The 16,509-nt window shown below is 40.4% G+C and overlaps 1 protein-coding gene across 2 annotated transcripts in view; it reads right to left on the bottom strand.

The window, feature by feature from the left end:
- GPM6A (glycoprotein M6A) overlaps positions 1-16,509 on the bottom strand; it is a 248,372-nt gene that overhangs the window by 131,125 nt on the left and 100,738 nt on the right. The window contains exon 1 of one of the 2 annotated variants that reach the window (XM_018042033.1): positions 3,428-4,299. The exons of the other annotated variant lie outside the window; for it this stretch is intronic. Within the exon in view, the coding sequence (XP_017897522.1) occupies positions 3,428-3,464 (37 nt within the window). The 5' untranslated portion in view covers positions 3,465-4,299. Of the gene's footprint in view, positions 1-3,427; positions 4,300-16,509 lie in introns of those variants that run through there. 2 annotated transcript variants of the gene reach the window in all.

Here is a 16,509-nt window from a genome sequence, read left to right as displayed (position 1 = left end):
GTGACGACCTCTGTGTGTGCGTGAGAAGTACTTCAGTTGTGTCTGACTCTGAGACCCTATGGATGGTAGCCCTCCAGGCTCTCCTATCAGTGGGGTTCTCCAGGCAAGAACACTGGAGTGGGTGGCCATACCCTCCTCCAGGGGATCTTCCTGACCCAGGGATCAAACTCTCATCTCTTATGTCTCCTGCATTGGCAGATGGGTTCTTTACCATGAGCGCCACCTGGGAAGCCCTGACATTCTCTGCGACCTCTCCTAATTCATAATGTGTTCACTGAGGTTATCGACAAAGCCATGGTTAGTCACTTGGTGGGCCATAGAAACACACATTCTCACTAACACACTAACGATCAGACACCCTCAAATCATTTACTTCTCTTACCAGAAGACTGGACAAAATGTTCCAGACATAGTTAAATATCTACAAGTTATAAATGTATACCTTTTAAATCTCTGTAAAAAGAAAAACACAGGTCTTCATGCACTTTGTTCAACTGTCCATGGTTAACTGAAGCCCTTGTGGCTAGACCTGGTGACCATGTATCTTGATGTTTGCTGACAGTGATGCTGGGCTTATGATGGGTGCATGTAAGGCCAAGTTCAAAGACACCTCTTTTGTTTTCTTTCTTGTCTTTTTTTTTTCCCCTCTGATACCAGAACACTGTTGCTTTGATTGAACTTGAGATAAAATAACTGATTTCATTTAGAGGGCATGTTTTACAAAAAACATATTAATATTTACTTAAAACAGTAGACTCACTCTCAGCACAATAAGACACTCACCTTTGGGAGGTTGGCAGACATGGATGGAGCAATAGATTAATGACCCACATTTCAGTTTCACACCAAGACAGGGACTCACTGAGCAGAACGGCTGGTGAAGCCACCCTCTTATTACTGTTCTCCTCCCAAATTGAACACATAGAGTTAAATCAGTGCAAATGTCCTAGGATTGTTTTCAGTGCCTTTTATAGAGTAAGTGGAAAAGGGAGGTCTCATTTCGAAGAAAAATACCTTTATTATGGAAGATCTTTTTAAGTCCTTAAGTATCAACTCTATTCTTTTTTTTTCCAAACATGTTTACGAAACCATCAACTTCCACTTCACAAGGAAGTTTAATTTGGAAGACGACATGACTAAACATTGACATGAATGTAAGTCCTTTAAGTATGTAACAGGAAAGAACAGATTTAAATAGTTAAGAAAGGACAGAAAAGCCTCTTTCAAATCCAAGAGAATTCTCTGATATCTGAATTATTATTTAAAAAATCCAATCTATGGGAAATAGGATAACAGTTACTGTAAAGTGTTGCCATCATTTAAGTGGATGGATCATTAAATCTGTCTACCTGAACTCTTGAAAAATCTCTAAAGATTTTTATCTGCTTGTCAAGGAACTCCAACTTAGATTTCATCACATTGCCTCCTGCTCCCACACAAGTAGAAAGAACATTTATATTCAAATATAACAGTCTAACAACAAACTTAGATAGGAAAGGTGTCATAAGCATAACTGAAAGGAATGGAAGACCAGGAATGAAGAAAATTAAACCTCTCTTTCTTCAGTAAGAGGAAAAACAAAGCTTAACCACAGATATCTCACTTGTGTATCTCAGTATACTTATAGATCACTATACGACGTTTAATTTTATTGTTTTCCACTGCTGTTCCTAAACAAAACATGCACACCTCTGGTAAAAAGAACCCACTGAGACAGGAGCAGGTGCTCGTCACATCACCACTACCCCGACCGCAATGAAGGAATGATTTTCAGTGGTGTTACTGGAGAGAAAAAACATCACAACTAATTACATCATTCCTCTTGGTTCCTACATCCACCAAGGCATGCTCAAACATGCTCAGACATACTCAACCTGTTACCACAATCCATGATTTATCTCAAGGTTTCATTTAGTCTAATGAATATCATTTCTCTATTTAAAATGATAAGCTTCTATTTCCTTAAATAGAATGACTGGCCAAGAAGCAATCTTCTCATGTGCTATAACAAGGTATTAACATAAGGCATTTTATTGCTAAAATAAGTTAATCAATTGAGAAGCCTTTTAAGGATGAAAATTACCAGGAAAATTTGCCATTTCATATCACTGATGAATACTTATGCTATTAGTTCACATAGTAAAGGTAGTTGAGGATGTTATTTTTTTATTTTAAAACATATCATATGATATCTATGTAGATGATTGTGTTTCTGTTACAGAGTATCATTATCAAGTGTGCTAATGTCTAAAATTTGGGTACTGGTTTATTGCCTTTCTCTATTGCTTCTATAAAACCTTTATTTATGGAATGTCTCTGGTTATACATATGTGAGTACGGTATGTGTGTGTAAAAAAAAAAAAAAAACCAGCAAAGCTGAAAGCTTCAAAATAATGAAAAAAACAAAACACTGTATTTCCATTCTATTTTATCATATAAACTAAAATAATGCATTTGTGTACATTCAAAATCAAATTTGATAGCTGAATCTTTTCCACACTACTCTTAAATATAACCTTTAAGTACTTTTACCTGTGTTACTGTTTGCATCCTAAGAACACAAGAGTATTTGCTATAACATTACATAAGCCTTGAAGAGACAGGAGAGAAAACGCTGCCAATCCTGGGGTAAAAGCCACAGTTCACTCCAAAGCTACCCTTGAGACACACAAATGCTAGAGTGTTGGAATCATTTAAAACTGCTGATATTTGGCCATTTCAACCTCAAAAAAACTGACAATTTCACTTTAACTTAAACAGCCAGATATACCTAACAGGCTTAGAAAATGCATCTGACGATATCCTCGACAATTATTATGCAGAAGTTGGTGACAATCAACTCTATAGAAATGAAAACCTTAACATCAGCGTATGCTCTGAAAATTTAGGAACCTTTGCTCCATCTTTATTAAAACTCAACTGCATCCATGCAAAGAAAAAACAGATTCTTTTTTTTTACGAAGGTGCACCAATGAAAATAAATACCCTCTCTGTCTTTGTTCTATCAGATGTCCATTCAAAGGTCGTGATTACGGTCACATTGCCAGATTTTTAACTACATCTAGCTCCCAATATTGCATTTGTGGCTCACACCAGGAATCCCTTGACCCAGCTCGACAAGCGTGAAAACATGAAATAAATGAAGATTAACAAAGACAGGTCTAAGGGACAGCTTGCACCAACACTGCAATGCCCTCATCACTAATATTCGACTCTGCATCGGGGCACTTATATCTGAAAGATTTGCAAATAGTGACAACGTTCACGCCAGACATGACTGCAAGTGGGGAACAGGCTAAAGGGGAAATAAAAAGAAATGCCTTCCAAGAGAGAAACATTCATTAGCCTTCCTGGCAAGTGTCTAAAGCAAACAAGGAAACTGCAAAATAATGCCTTCGTTACAAATAAACCCTTTCGAGCACAGTACCTTTTTGTGTCTGCCCCTCTTCCATATTCTCTTCCATGGCTACCTTTCTTCAGTAGAATCTGGTACACGGAATTAATCAAAAGCTCAATTAGATGGAGGAAAAGCAAGTGATTTCTTTTTTTTTTTCCCTTGGGAAGCTCCTCCAGCAGTGGCTTGGGTAAGTCCTCGGAGCTTAGCTCAGGCTCCCTCGCGCCTCTTGTTTGCTTGGAGACAGGCTGTCAAGTGCAATTTCATTCAAATTACTCTTCCGTGAAGATTATCAATTTTTCTTCTCAAAGCTGCCCATTGTGTACCACTGTAAGCAGGTATTCACAGCAAAGAGCCTGAGAATTTTGGGGGGAAATTTGGTCTGAATCCCAGTGGCAGAGACTCTAGGACTCGAAAGGCTTGCTTTGCATTTCAAATGGGGAAAAGAAATTGAGGTTTGTATTGAAATCTGGGCTTTAAATGGGAAGCAGGCTGAGCTGGGAACAGATGGAGGGGTGTCCTCCTAACAGGAAGCAGACCACCAACCCACAATTCCCCCTCTCTGCCACCAGAGTGGGAAAGCCCAGCTCCCTGTGGGTTCTTTATGCTGCAAGCTTGCTCCTCACCCAGTCAGATACCTTGTGAAACTGCGTTTTCCTCTTCTCTCCTCCCCAAGTATCTGGTTAATTTGATTTAAAAGTGCCAAGACAGGATGCAATTATACCATCTCAGGGTTTATCTCTAAGAGGTTATGATGGAGAGAGGACTTGCAAGCTCACAGCTCTCAGATTTAAACAGATAGAGAAGTATGGTTTTCAAAAGAAGGAGTATAAACCTTTAAGCCTGAAAGATATGTTTAAGTCGTTATTTCACTTCAGAGCCACGAGACTCTTAAAGGGAAGGGAGAGAAACTGAAATGTCTGTAGAAAGAAATTGATGGATGACTTTGTAATCTATCGTGACGATTTTCGCCCACAAAAACTGATTTGAAATGGGAACCTCTTGACAGGGAATTGCTTCAGAGGGTCGTCATTGGGGAAGCAGAAGGAGCAAATTCTAGATAAGGAACGACAGGATAAGCAATTTATAATGGGATTCTGCAGTCTGATTTGGAATGCAAATCACAGTGCTGCAGTCTGGCAATAAATTAGCATTTGTACTTCAGTCTAGTGGGTGATAGGGCATGATCCACCAGTCTCAATACTTCACAAAAAGTAGAGGAAGAAAATAAACATTACCCCTTTCTAGGGGGCATAAACCTTCCCAGAAGATAAAGGGAGGAAGAAGCCTTGTCTCCGTCTCCATCTTTTAACAAGCAAGCACACAGAGATGCACACATATGTGCACACACACAACTAATTCCTTACCTTTCATGAAAAATAATTTGCCTCCTAACCACCCACAGTATATGTTTCTCATATTACAGCACATATTTAACATCCATTATTTCAAGTGGGTCAGTAACATGTTCCATACCACCCTCGAAACCATGACAAACGCCACTCTTGAGAAGAAAAGCAATTCTCATACAACATTTCACTTTATTTCTCATTATTTCTCCTAAAAGAATGTTTAGCCTTCTCAAGTCTACGATCATTCGCTATTTATTTTCTCTAGTCAAATAATTTTAACCCAAAGGTAAATATCATTCGAATAAATCAAAAACTCATCTCCTCCGAATAGGTTTCCATTTGTATTCAAGGGTTCACGAGAGAGCTGCTTGCTCAGGGCACTGACTAAAGAAGGAAATCAGAAGGGAAATCAAAGAGGCGAACCAGAGCAGCATCCCTGCTTCCACTTGCCCCCAGGCTGACATAACCTGGCATACAGTCAAAACAGAATGAAGCATCACTTCTCATTAATATTCTCTATTCATTTAATACCACCGGAATCGTCAGCGAAACAAATCATTAACAGTAACAGCAGTAGAAAGAATAATGTCACTTGAAATCTTCAGAGCACTTTCCAATCCAAATGACACACAGCACGTGCATTAGCCCATTTGCAAAACAAAGAGGCAAAGTGCTGTTTTCTCCCCATTTTATGTTGGAAAAAACTGAGACTCAGGGAGACCCAGGGACTGGACCAGGAAACAACCAAGTAAGTCTGAGATTCCATGTCAGCAATTCCTCGTCTAACGCTCTGAACCACGGGCGACTTTATCCCCTCGTGAGTGTCTTCGGCACCTTCACAAGTCAGACTCAGTCCACAGTTTCACCATGTGAACCAAGGGGAAGATGTGGAAGGGAGACAAAAAGAAAACTGCAAGAAATCTTCACTGGGCAAAGGTAGATGGAAAAGTTACTGTAACTTATTTCCCTTCTGGAAACTTTGCAACAGAGCAACAAATTCCTATAATGATCAACTTTTTTGAAGTAGACTTTTTCATGCACAAATCTTTAAAAGAAGACATTAGCAATTTATGCCAATTTTTCAAATATACAAAGAAGCATCTCTAATCCAGGCTAAAAAAGCCTCTTAGGAGGAGAAACAAGCATGCACACAGCTTCCTTATGGCAATCACTTCTTGGAGAGTGCAGATTAATTTTTTTAATGTAGTAAAATAGATATAAAATGCACCATTTTAACCCTATTTAGGTGGACAGTTCCGTGGCGTTAAGTATATTCATGCTAATATACAACCACCATCAGTGTCCATCTCCAAAACTTTTTCACTTTCCAAAAGGGAAACTCTGACCCAATAAACACCTTAATTCCTTCTCCCCCTGTTTGAGGGCAGGTGAGTTTCTGGGGCTGATTGGTGTGTTTAGAATAATTTTTTAAAGTCTTGTTTTCATTTAAACCGAATCTTTTGAACAACCAAGTAATTCAAAACTGTTTCAAAAAGAAAAAGAAACATAGTTGTCATTATTGTATTAACCTTATGAATTTGAAAATATACTTCCATGAACCCTAAGAATTGGCAATTCTCTGTTTTCTAGATTGTTTTTTTATTTAATTTTTAAATGCCATTTTTTAAAACCATTTTGAACACATTGCATAGCATGTGAGATCTTAGTTCCCTAGCCAGGGATGGAAACCCATGCCTTTGGCATTGGGAACATGAAGTCTTAACCACTGGACAACCAGGAAAATCCCTATGTTGTATTTAAGACCTACAAGTTGAGATGATGAGACATCTCATCTAACACGCTTTCCATCACATCACAGTATGTTTGCCACACTCTATTTTCAGTAGTACCAGTCAATCCTAATATCCATATAATATTTCATCAATGGGAGTTTAAAAATATGGTACTAAATGTTAAATATGATTTCCTTTTCAAATATTGCCTAAGAAATATTTGTGAAATATATGACTTTTTCCCATGTAAACTAGAAGACACAATTGCTCACTAAATCTAAACCTGTTGTGAGAAGATACTTTGCAAATAATACATCAGATAAGAAGTTAATATCCAAAATATGTATAAAACTCATAACTCAGCAACAATAACAAAAGAAAAGCCAATTTTTAGAGGAGCTGGATTGATGTTTTTCTAAAGAACACATACAGATGGCCAACAGGCACATAACAAGATGCTCAACATTCCTAATCATCAGGGAAATGCAAATCAAAACCTCAATGAGATATCACCTCACACCTGTCAGACTGGTTATTATCAAAAAGGCAAGAAATAGCAAGGGTTGAGAAGGATGTGAAGAAATGGGAACTCCTACACACTGTTGGTAAGAATGTAAATTGGTATAGCCACTATGGAAAACAGTAAGAATATTCCTCAAAAATTATGAATAGAAATATGATGCTTATGAATGGCACATGAACTTATATGCAGAGTACCTCATGTGAAATGCCAGGCTGGATGAATCACAAGCTGGAATCGAGATGGGTAGGAGAAATATCAACAACCTCAGACATGCAGATGATACCACTCTAATGGCAGAAAATGAAGAGGAACTATTGAGCTTTTTGATGAGGGTGAAAGAGGAGAGTGAAAAAGCTGACTTAAAACTTAACAAAGGAAAATATAAGCAAGGTGAAAAGACAGCCTTCTGAATGGGAGAAAATAATAGCAAATGAAACAACTGACAAACAACTAATCTCAAAATATACAAGCAACTTCTGCAGCTCAATTCCAGAAAAATAAACGACCCAATCAAAAATGGTGACTGCAAGCATGAACTAAATAGACATTTCTCCAAAGAAACTGGACATAACAGGTATGGCTAACAAACACATGAAAAGATTGCTCAACATCACTCATTATTAGAGAAATGCAAATCAAAACCACAATGAGGTACCACTTCACACCAGTCAGAATGGCTGCGATCCAAAAATCTGCAAGCAATAAATGCTGGAGAGGTGCTGGAGAAAGGAACCCTCCTACACTGTTGGCTGGGAATGCAAACTAGTACAGCCACTATGGAGAACAGTGTGAGACCCAAATATTCACTGAAAGAGCTGAATCGCCAATACTTGATCACCTGATTCAAAGCAGCCAACTCATCTGGGCATACAGACCCGATGCTGGAAACCAGAATTGGAAAGAGGACGACATGTTACCGATGGCATTCATCAACTGCAATGGACGTGAGTTTATGAAGTCAGACTCATGGGAGACAGTGGAAGGACAGGGAAGCCTGGACGATGCTGCCAGTCTATGGGGTCCACAAGAGTCGGACACGACTAAGTGACTGAACAACAACAATGATCCAAGTGATTTTACTTCTGGGTATTTATCTGAAGAACACGAAAACACTAACTCAAAAACAAACATACTCCCCTACATTCATCCTATCATTATTTACAGTAGCCAAGGTATGTAAAACACCTGAGTGCCCACCAATGGGTGAATGGATGAAGGAAACGTGATACACGTGTACAATTAAATGCCATGGATCAGAGTTAATGGCAGAATGATACACATATTTCATAAATGAAACTGTAAAACAAAATGGAAGTGGAAAATAAGTAGTTGTGTGCCATGTCTCCTTTACCAAGTGCTTGTTACAAGCACTGATTAGTATAAAGACTGATAGAAAAATTCAAGAGGAACATTATCTAGACTAAATTAATCCGTTCAAAGTAGGAAAAATCAGTTATAAGTATTTATTGTAAACCAAAGTTGAGATCCTCAAAGTTAGTAACTTTCTCCGGGTGACACAGGTTGTGAATTAAGGAACTGGGATTTGAATTTCAGTCTTTCCAATCTTACATTCACTCTCACAAGAAGATAAATCATTCAGTACATGGTTACCACAGTCATAAGACATGTTATGTTACCATTTCTTCATTTTCGAGTGAAGTCTTCATGTTAACACTAATCACAACAGACATAAATTATACCTTAGCTGAAAGATGAATTTTTTGCTCCATTCATTTGAATCAAAGGTCAGCAATTTGGAAATCTCAGCTAAGCCCAACCTTACACATCACACTGGATATTGCAAATGACAAACCCTTAAAAATAAAGAATAAAATGGGAATTTGTGTGTGTGTGAGAGAGAGAAAGAGAACAAGGAAGACAGAGAGGCTAACATAAAGCTTGCAAAGCTCATCAGAAGTTCTGAGTTTTGAAATACTGGTTTTAAATCTTGCTCTGAATATTCCTGCAGACACAGATGATAGGAAAAATCCTTTGCGAAAGCTGATTACACAACATGGTGCATAAAGATATGATGAGGAAAAATCAGATTCAAGTCTTCTCAGCTTCATAATGAGCACTCTGGTCTTTTTGGTTATACATTAGACTGCAAGTCCTTTCATGGCTGAAAAAAATATACTGGCGTCTACTCTTACATTTCTGGAGAGCATCTCGGGTAATCTAAACATTCTTCCTATCTCAGAAAAAGAAGCTATGCACAGACTGACAACTTCTCTTCAAAATGTCGCTTGTCAATATATCTGAATTCAAGACTTAGGCAGGGCACAACAGGCTTGTCCCAACAGGCAAATCAGGATGAAAGACACTTCCTTTCCTACGTCTAAGAGGGGTGAGTGATTTTATGCATTGTTCCTTTTTAGTGAGTTGTACATTTAAGATACTTAGGGGGTTCTTAGTCTTGAGCAAGACACCTTTGATCATGATCTACTCTCTGTGAATTAGAAGCGTAGAAGTGAAAGTTTCTCAGTCATGTCCAACTCTTTGCAACCCCATGCCCTATATAGTCCATGGAATTCTCTAGGCCAGAAATCTGGAGTGGGTAGCCTTTCCCTTCCCCAGGGGATCTTCCCTACTCAGGGATCGAACCCAGGTCTCCCACATTGCAGATGGATTCTTTACCAGCTGAGCCACAAGGGAAGCCCATGGATACTGGAGTGAGTAGCCTATCCCTTCTCCCACGGATCTTCCCGATCCAGGAATTGAACCAGGGTCTCCTGCACTGCAGGCAGATTCTTCACCAGCTGAGCTATCAGTGAAGCCCTAACAGCTAAGTCCTTCATGCACCAGAAACAACCAGAAAACAATTCTCCCAAGAGCTTTACTGGCAACGACGTAGGGTCTATTTGGATAACATACCACGGCAATGTGATATATAAGGAAGATGGATACATTCAAGCTTTCAAGCACCACAAGAAATTTACATCCTAAAACGTCCTTCTTTCCATGTGCACAGGTTAAATGAACCCTGGAGAGCACCCCTCGGTTCCAATCTGGTCATGCAACAGCCACACACGATCCATCCATTTGTGACTATTCTTTAGGTTTTCTGCAGGGTGCTCCAGTCATCCCCAGCACCCCGCTGCAGATGTCCAAGATAAATGCAAATCTATTTTTAGAATCTGATATTGCAGATATTAAGGGAAAACTGATGTCTTTCCTCCCTCCATTCCAATGCCTGAATTTCAATATCTTTTGTCAACAATGTGTATTTGCCAAGTGTCATACATTTTTTCCATTTTTAACATTTCAATACAAATGCGACTTCAATATATATTTCTCCTGCCTGTCACTGAGAGCAGAAGCCGTAAGTTGCACGTGGTTTCTCTGTACTCTTTCATCCAATGAGGCTGAGGACAGACCTACGTTGAAGTGACAGGCTTCCCAGGGGCCAGGTTTAACACTTCTTACTCAGCTTGCTTGTTCAGTGACTAAGTTGTGTTCGATTTTTTGCAGCCCCATGGACTGCAGCACACCAGACTTCTCTGTCCTCCACTGTCTCCCAGAATTTGCTCAAACTCATGTCCATTGAGTTGGTGATACTATCTAATCATCTCATCCTCAGCCTTCCCCTTCTTTTGCCTTCAATCTTTCCCAGTATCAGGGTCTCTTCCAATGAGTCAGCTCTTCTCATTAAGGGGCCACAAGCACTGTAGCTTTAGCTTCAGAATCCAACAACTATTCAGGGTTGATTCCTTTTGGATCGACTGGTTTGATTTCCTTGCTGTCCAAGGGACTCTCAAGAGCCTTCTCTAGCACCACACCTGGAAAGTACCAACTCTTCAGCACTCAGACTTCTTTACAGTTCAATTCTCACACCTGTACATAACTACTGGGAAGGCCATAGCTTGGACTATATGGACCTTTGTGGGTAAAGTGATGTCTCTGCTTTTTAGTATGCTATCTAGGTTTGTCATAGCTTTCCTTTCAAAGGGCAAGTGTTTTTTAATTTCATGGCTGCCAATACCATCTGCAAAAGCATTTAATAAATACTTGTGTGGCAGCCACTGTATGCTAGCCACATTTTTATCTTTCTGTTCATTTGTGATCTTGGGAATAACTGGTATTCCTACTGCACAGGTCATAAGATTTAGACTGAGGGAAGCAATTAATTTACAAGTTACACAGCTATGGAGAAGCAAAACTTGAATATAAAATCACTCAAAAGTTCACTGTTTTCATTATATTAAATGGCTCCACAGACAAAAGGAAGTGATTATTAACCAATTCCAGAAAATAAGTGATATAAAAGGTATATTTTGAAAGTTTCTCTCATTAAAAGTCTTAACATTTGTAGCTAAATGAGTAGGATGTTCTTATAAATTTAGAAGTATTTTTTTGTGCTGTGCTTAGTCACTCAGTCATGTCCAACTCTTTGTGACCCCATGGACTGTAGCCTGCCAGGCTCCTCTGTCCATGGGATTCTCCAGGCAAGAATACTGGAGTGGGTTGCCATGCCCTCCTCCAGGGGATCTTCCCAATCCAGGGATCAGACCCAAGTCTCCCACATTGCTAGGCATCTCTTATTGTATGACCTATGTAGACCACACAGAATAGTCAATATAAATTGTACCAGTTACATTTTAAATGAATTTAAATTTTCAAGCGACATTATCTTAAACTACAGGATATTCAGTAGCCTGTTGCCCAGACATAGGCTTTTCATTCATTAACTCATCAGCTATCTACTGAGTGCTTATCTTCCTCCAGATATAAATCTAACTTTTGGGGTAAGTTCAGTGGAAACATATGCTAGTTCCCTGTTCTTATTTGCACTCTAGAAGAGGCTAAATTAATAGGCACATAAAAAAGACAGTGTCAGGTTCTGATATGTGCAAAGATGAAAATAAATAGAGTAATACATTAAAGGGGTTTCCCTCATGGCTCAAGGGTAAAGAACCTGCCTGCTAATGCAGGGGATGCAAGAGACATGGGTTCAATCCCTGGGCTGGGAAAATCCCCTGGAGGAGAAACTGGCAGCCCACTCCAGTGTTCTTGCCTGGAGAATCCCATGGACGGAGAGGCCTGACGGGCTACAGTCCATGGGGTTGCAAAAGAGTCGGACAAAACAGCGACTAAACAATACACTAAAGAGTGTTCAAAGGGGCTCTGTAGCTTATGCTCCCAATATATGAGGTTCTTGAACATTATGCACGGCCGTAATAATAAATCTAAAAATCTCTAGTATGAAATGGTCATCAATAGAATTTTATTATTTATTAGTTAGGAAGGAAAACAATGAAAGGGAGGTTTGAGCAATCAGCAAAGGGCATAAATATTATGTTTTCTGTCGAAACTGTATCTTTTGCAATTGTTTGGATGTGGTGCAACATAAAATTTTTAAGTGGAACATTTTCAAGTCAGATTGAAGTCAAAGCTATTGTTGAGAAGAAAAAGTGGCATATGCCAGTCACAATCTCAAAAACCATTTCCCAACAACCTGTATCCTGAGGCTTAGAGCAACCTAAAATGTCACCCAATGCTGGAGTCCATTGTCTGTGTGCATGTGTGTGTATGCAAAGGTGTGTGCGTGCTCCTGTGTATATGCACACGTGTGTGTGTCGTGCATCAGGATCAGGAATTAGACACAGGCTATCATATGCCCCAGTTAAAAAAAAAAAAAAAAACCTGCTTTTTAAATAGAATATTCAGGTGGCCATTCAGAATTTCTGTGTTGTTAAAAGATTTGTTTCAACACTATGTTGACTTCGACTACATTCACTAAAAGGAGGTAGATACTGACATCTATACAACTGAAATAGTACACAAAACTGGGTCCTAGAAACAAGTGGTCACAAGCAGCTTCTCTGGATGGTCCAGAGAGAAGAGAATGCAAAATGTCCAATCTGTGCAGTGAAATCTAAAACACCTTTGGGAAGTCAACAAAGACAAATTCCTCATGTCTCAAAAAATAGAGCTGCACACCAGTGTTCACTGCAACAATATTTCCAATAGCCAAGATATTGAAGCAACCTAAGTTTCCACCATCAGATGACTGGATTGAGAAGACGCAGTACATACACACAATGGAATGTTACTCAGCCATTGAAAAGAAAGAAATTCTGCCATTGCAACTACATGGATGGACCTAGAGGGTATTATGTTTAGTGAAATAAGTCAGACAAAGACAAATACTGTATTGCTTCACTTATATGTGGAACCTAAAAAACAGAATGAATAAATATGACAAAACAAACACATAAAAAATAAAAAAGATTTTAAAAAATTTTAAAAAAGCTTTAAATAGAGCTCATGGAGATTCTTGTTAATGAAGCCATATTATAAGCCCCCAGGTCCAAATATATCAAATCATGCAACAATAAAATGCAGAGTCGTCTTAGTCTAAAACGAATAAGCTCTCTTAGTGATCTACTGCAATACTTCTATAGCAGGCATTCTGTCAGGCACCCTGCTTTGTGCTTACCGTACCACTACCCGCTATATGATTTTGGGCAAGAATGGCCTGTCTCAATTTCCTCAAACACAAAATGAACGTATTAACACTTGCCCTGTTGTCTTCTGACTGCACCAAGTGCCAGATACTGTGCTAAATATTTTATGTACGTCATCTCATTTTATCCCTCCAACATCTTCATAAGATAAGGCCTTCATCAGTTGAAGCCATTTAGTAGGTGATGAAAGCAGATGAAAAAGTTCTTCCAAAAATACAAAATACTGTACAGAAATAGTGTAATTATAACCATTGCTGAAAAATAAATAGAACCATTGTTAGTAAAATGTGCTGTATGAACAATATTAGCGCTAGAGTGATATAGAAATTGCAAGCTGATAGCACATTCGTCCACCTGATACAACTCAGAAAAGCAATGCTAAACATTTAGGGACTATTATATGCCAGTCACAGTTCTTAGCATTTGGGGCCATACTTTAGCTCAAGAATCTTCAAAATAACCCCCCAAGCACGCACGAATATTATCCCCATTTTACAGATGCGGAAACAGAGGGAGAGAAAGAACTTGCCCCAGGGAACAATGCAAATGGCAGAGCTGGGCAAAGAGGCCAGGCAGCCTGGTTTCTGAACCTGAGCTCTTAATTCTAGCACTAAACCACTCCTGTGAAGCAGGCTCCAGTGGGTGCAAACCAAATAGCTGTTTATTCCCCAGGCTTCAGGAACAAATGGCAGGATTACTTTTCCTCACGTAGATGGCTTTCGGCCATTCTCTGGGCTCAGTGAGGTCAGCGCGGTGCCCTGGCTGGGCTTGGCTTAGCAGTCAGTTTCCAAGGGCAGCTCTGCCTGCTCTGAACATCCTCCGTGACCTCTTTATGGTCCTGCTTCTCATTTGTAAACTGAGAAACAGAAAGTCTATTCATGGGGGATTTTGCAGGATCCAGTGCATTCAGCACAAATCTTGGCACAGGTGCGGCTGGCACTCAGTACACATGAGACTCCCTCCTTCCTCGAATGTGACATCAGTGCAACTAATTAACTCTTCCATAAACTACTTAGAAAAGAAGAGAGAAAGACCTTGGGTCATGAAGTGTTAGGTTTGAAATGAACTATTACTGTCTTGAGTCATAAGGTAATCCACTTGGCAAAAACAATTTTATCCTGACTATCTATAAATAGGAATTTTTTTTCTTCCTAAAACAGTGTGTAAAGATTTTCTCAGGGGTCAGTAGATTCCTTCTGATAGACTGGGGGACCACTCTGGTTTAGTAATCCCTGGGTCAATTCTAGACTTGCCCAGGTCATGCTGCTGCTGCTGCTGCTAAGTCGCTTCAGTCGGGTTCAACTCTGTGCGACCCCAGAGACAGCAGCCCACCAGGCTTCCCCGTCCCTGGGATTCTCCAGGCAAGAACACTGGAGTGGGTTGCCATTTCCTTCTCCAATGCATGAAAGTGAAAAGTGAAAGTGAAGTTGCTCAGTCGTGTCCGACTGCCCAAGTCATAGGTCTGCCTAAACCAACTGACCACAGAGCAGAATTGTCTCAAAACTGTTATCAGGGACAGTGGGAAGCATGGTATTAGCCTCTTGCTCATAAACCATGTTGAAGTAACCAAGAACATGTGACTTTTCATACTATAAACTGTCCAAAGCTTAGTAAAGGGCTTAATTTTGTCAAAACCTCATTTTAAAACATTAAGATTTCCTAAAGTAGAAAAGAGTAGGCTGGTGACAATCTTACTATGTTGTTTCAAGACAACAGTTATTCTCTGCAAAGTGGTTCTACTGTTCACAGACCAAATAAAATCCAACCATGCTCATGGCAATAATAATAATGAATGCTCAGATGGGTCCTTTTGCTGTGCCAGGCGCTTCTACGAATAGGATATGTATTTCCCCCATATAACCTTCATAATAATTCTATGAGATAGGTAACATTATTATTCCCACCTTGTAGATATCAAAACTGAGGCACAGAGCGGCAGAGTTGAGAGTCGAATCAGGCAATCTGTCTGCAGGGGCCACACCTGTCCGTCCATTTCAAAGAAATGTATGCACATAAAGCGCTCTTTTTATGGCTGTCATCAAGGCATGCCACCTGATAGCTCAGCTGGTAAAGAATCCACCTGCAATGCAAGAGACCTGGGTTCGACCCCTGGGTTGGGAAGATCCCCTGGAGAAGGAAATGGCAACCCACTCCAGTGTTCTGGCCTGGAGAATTCAGGACTATATAGTCCATGGGGTCACAAAGAGTCAGACACAACTGAGCGACTTTTTCACTTTCGCTTACCACATCCCTCATCCAGCTCATAAAGGGATCTTCAGTCCCTCATGTTTCTATCTTCCTAGCCAACCGAAATCTTTTGTGGAATAAGTCAAGGCAGGACCATGAAAGCATGTGAGTATTTATGCTGCTGCGCTTCACGTTGTTTCCAGTGGAGAAACAAAAGTGTACTACTTTCCCATTTAACAGATAAGGAGACTAAGGGACAGAGAGACGTGAAGCAGGGCGCTCCGCTGGCGGCCCGAGGCCCCCAGGAGCCGGGATTCGCTGAGACCCTCTGGCCTTGCCTCGCTAGGCGCCAGCCTCCGATCATGGCGAGGGGCCGGCACCGCAGAAACCGAGGCAGGCGGACTCTTGGAGCCGCTCGGGCACGTTCTGACGACTCCACCGAGAGAGAAGTGGTAAGATCTACTCAAACGCTTGTCAGGTCTTTCATCTGAAAATGGTGGCTTGGCTTTCACCCGGCAAAGCGAAGAACCTCCTATAGCAGGTCCCCAAGGCTCCCTACCAGCTCCCAGCCCGCCGACCTGGGCGAGGGGCAAGGACACAAGGCTCCCCGGTCCCCTGGGACAGAACTGTTCAGCTGCATTTTGCGAGTTTTGTTTTATTCTTGGCTTGCTTGTTCACTCGGGTGATTACAAAAATCTTTCAAAAGCGAGACATGGGCCGACTCTCAGCTCCCCCCTCAGGGAGGCAGCCCGCAGGGCTGCACCTCCGACCTTCACAGGTTGTTTCCCTTCCCCAGCACTTGTGCTGAACGCTGGAGTAAACTCACCGTGCTGGGGTGTGGGTACAGCGGCTC

Source organism: Capra hircus, chromosome 27, assembly GCF_001704415.2.
Source record: "Capra hircus breed San Clemente chromosome 27, ASM170441v1, whole genome shotgun sequence".
Lineage (NCBI taxonomy): Eukaryota > Metazoa > Chordata > Mammalia > Artiodactyla > Bovidae > Capra > Capra hircus.
This window is presented reverse-complemented; position numbering and strand designations above follow the sequence as displayed.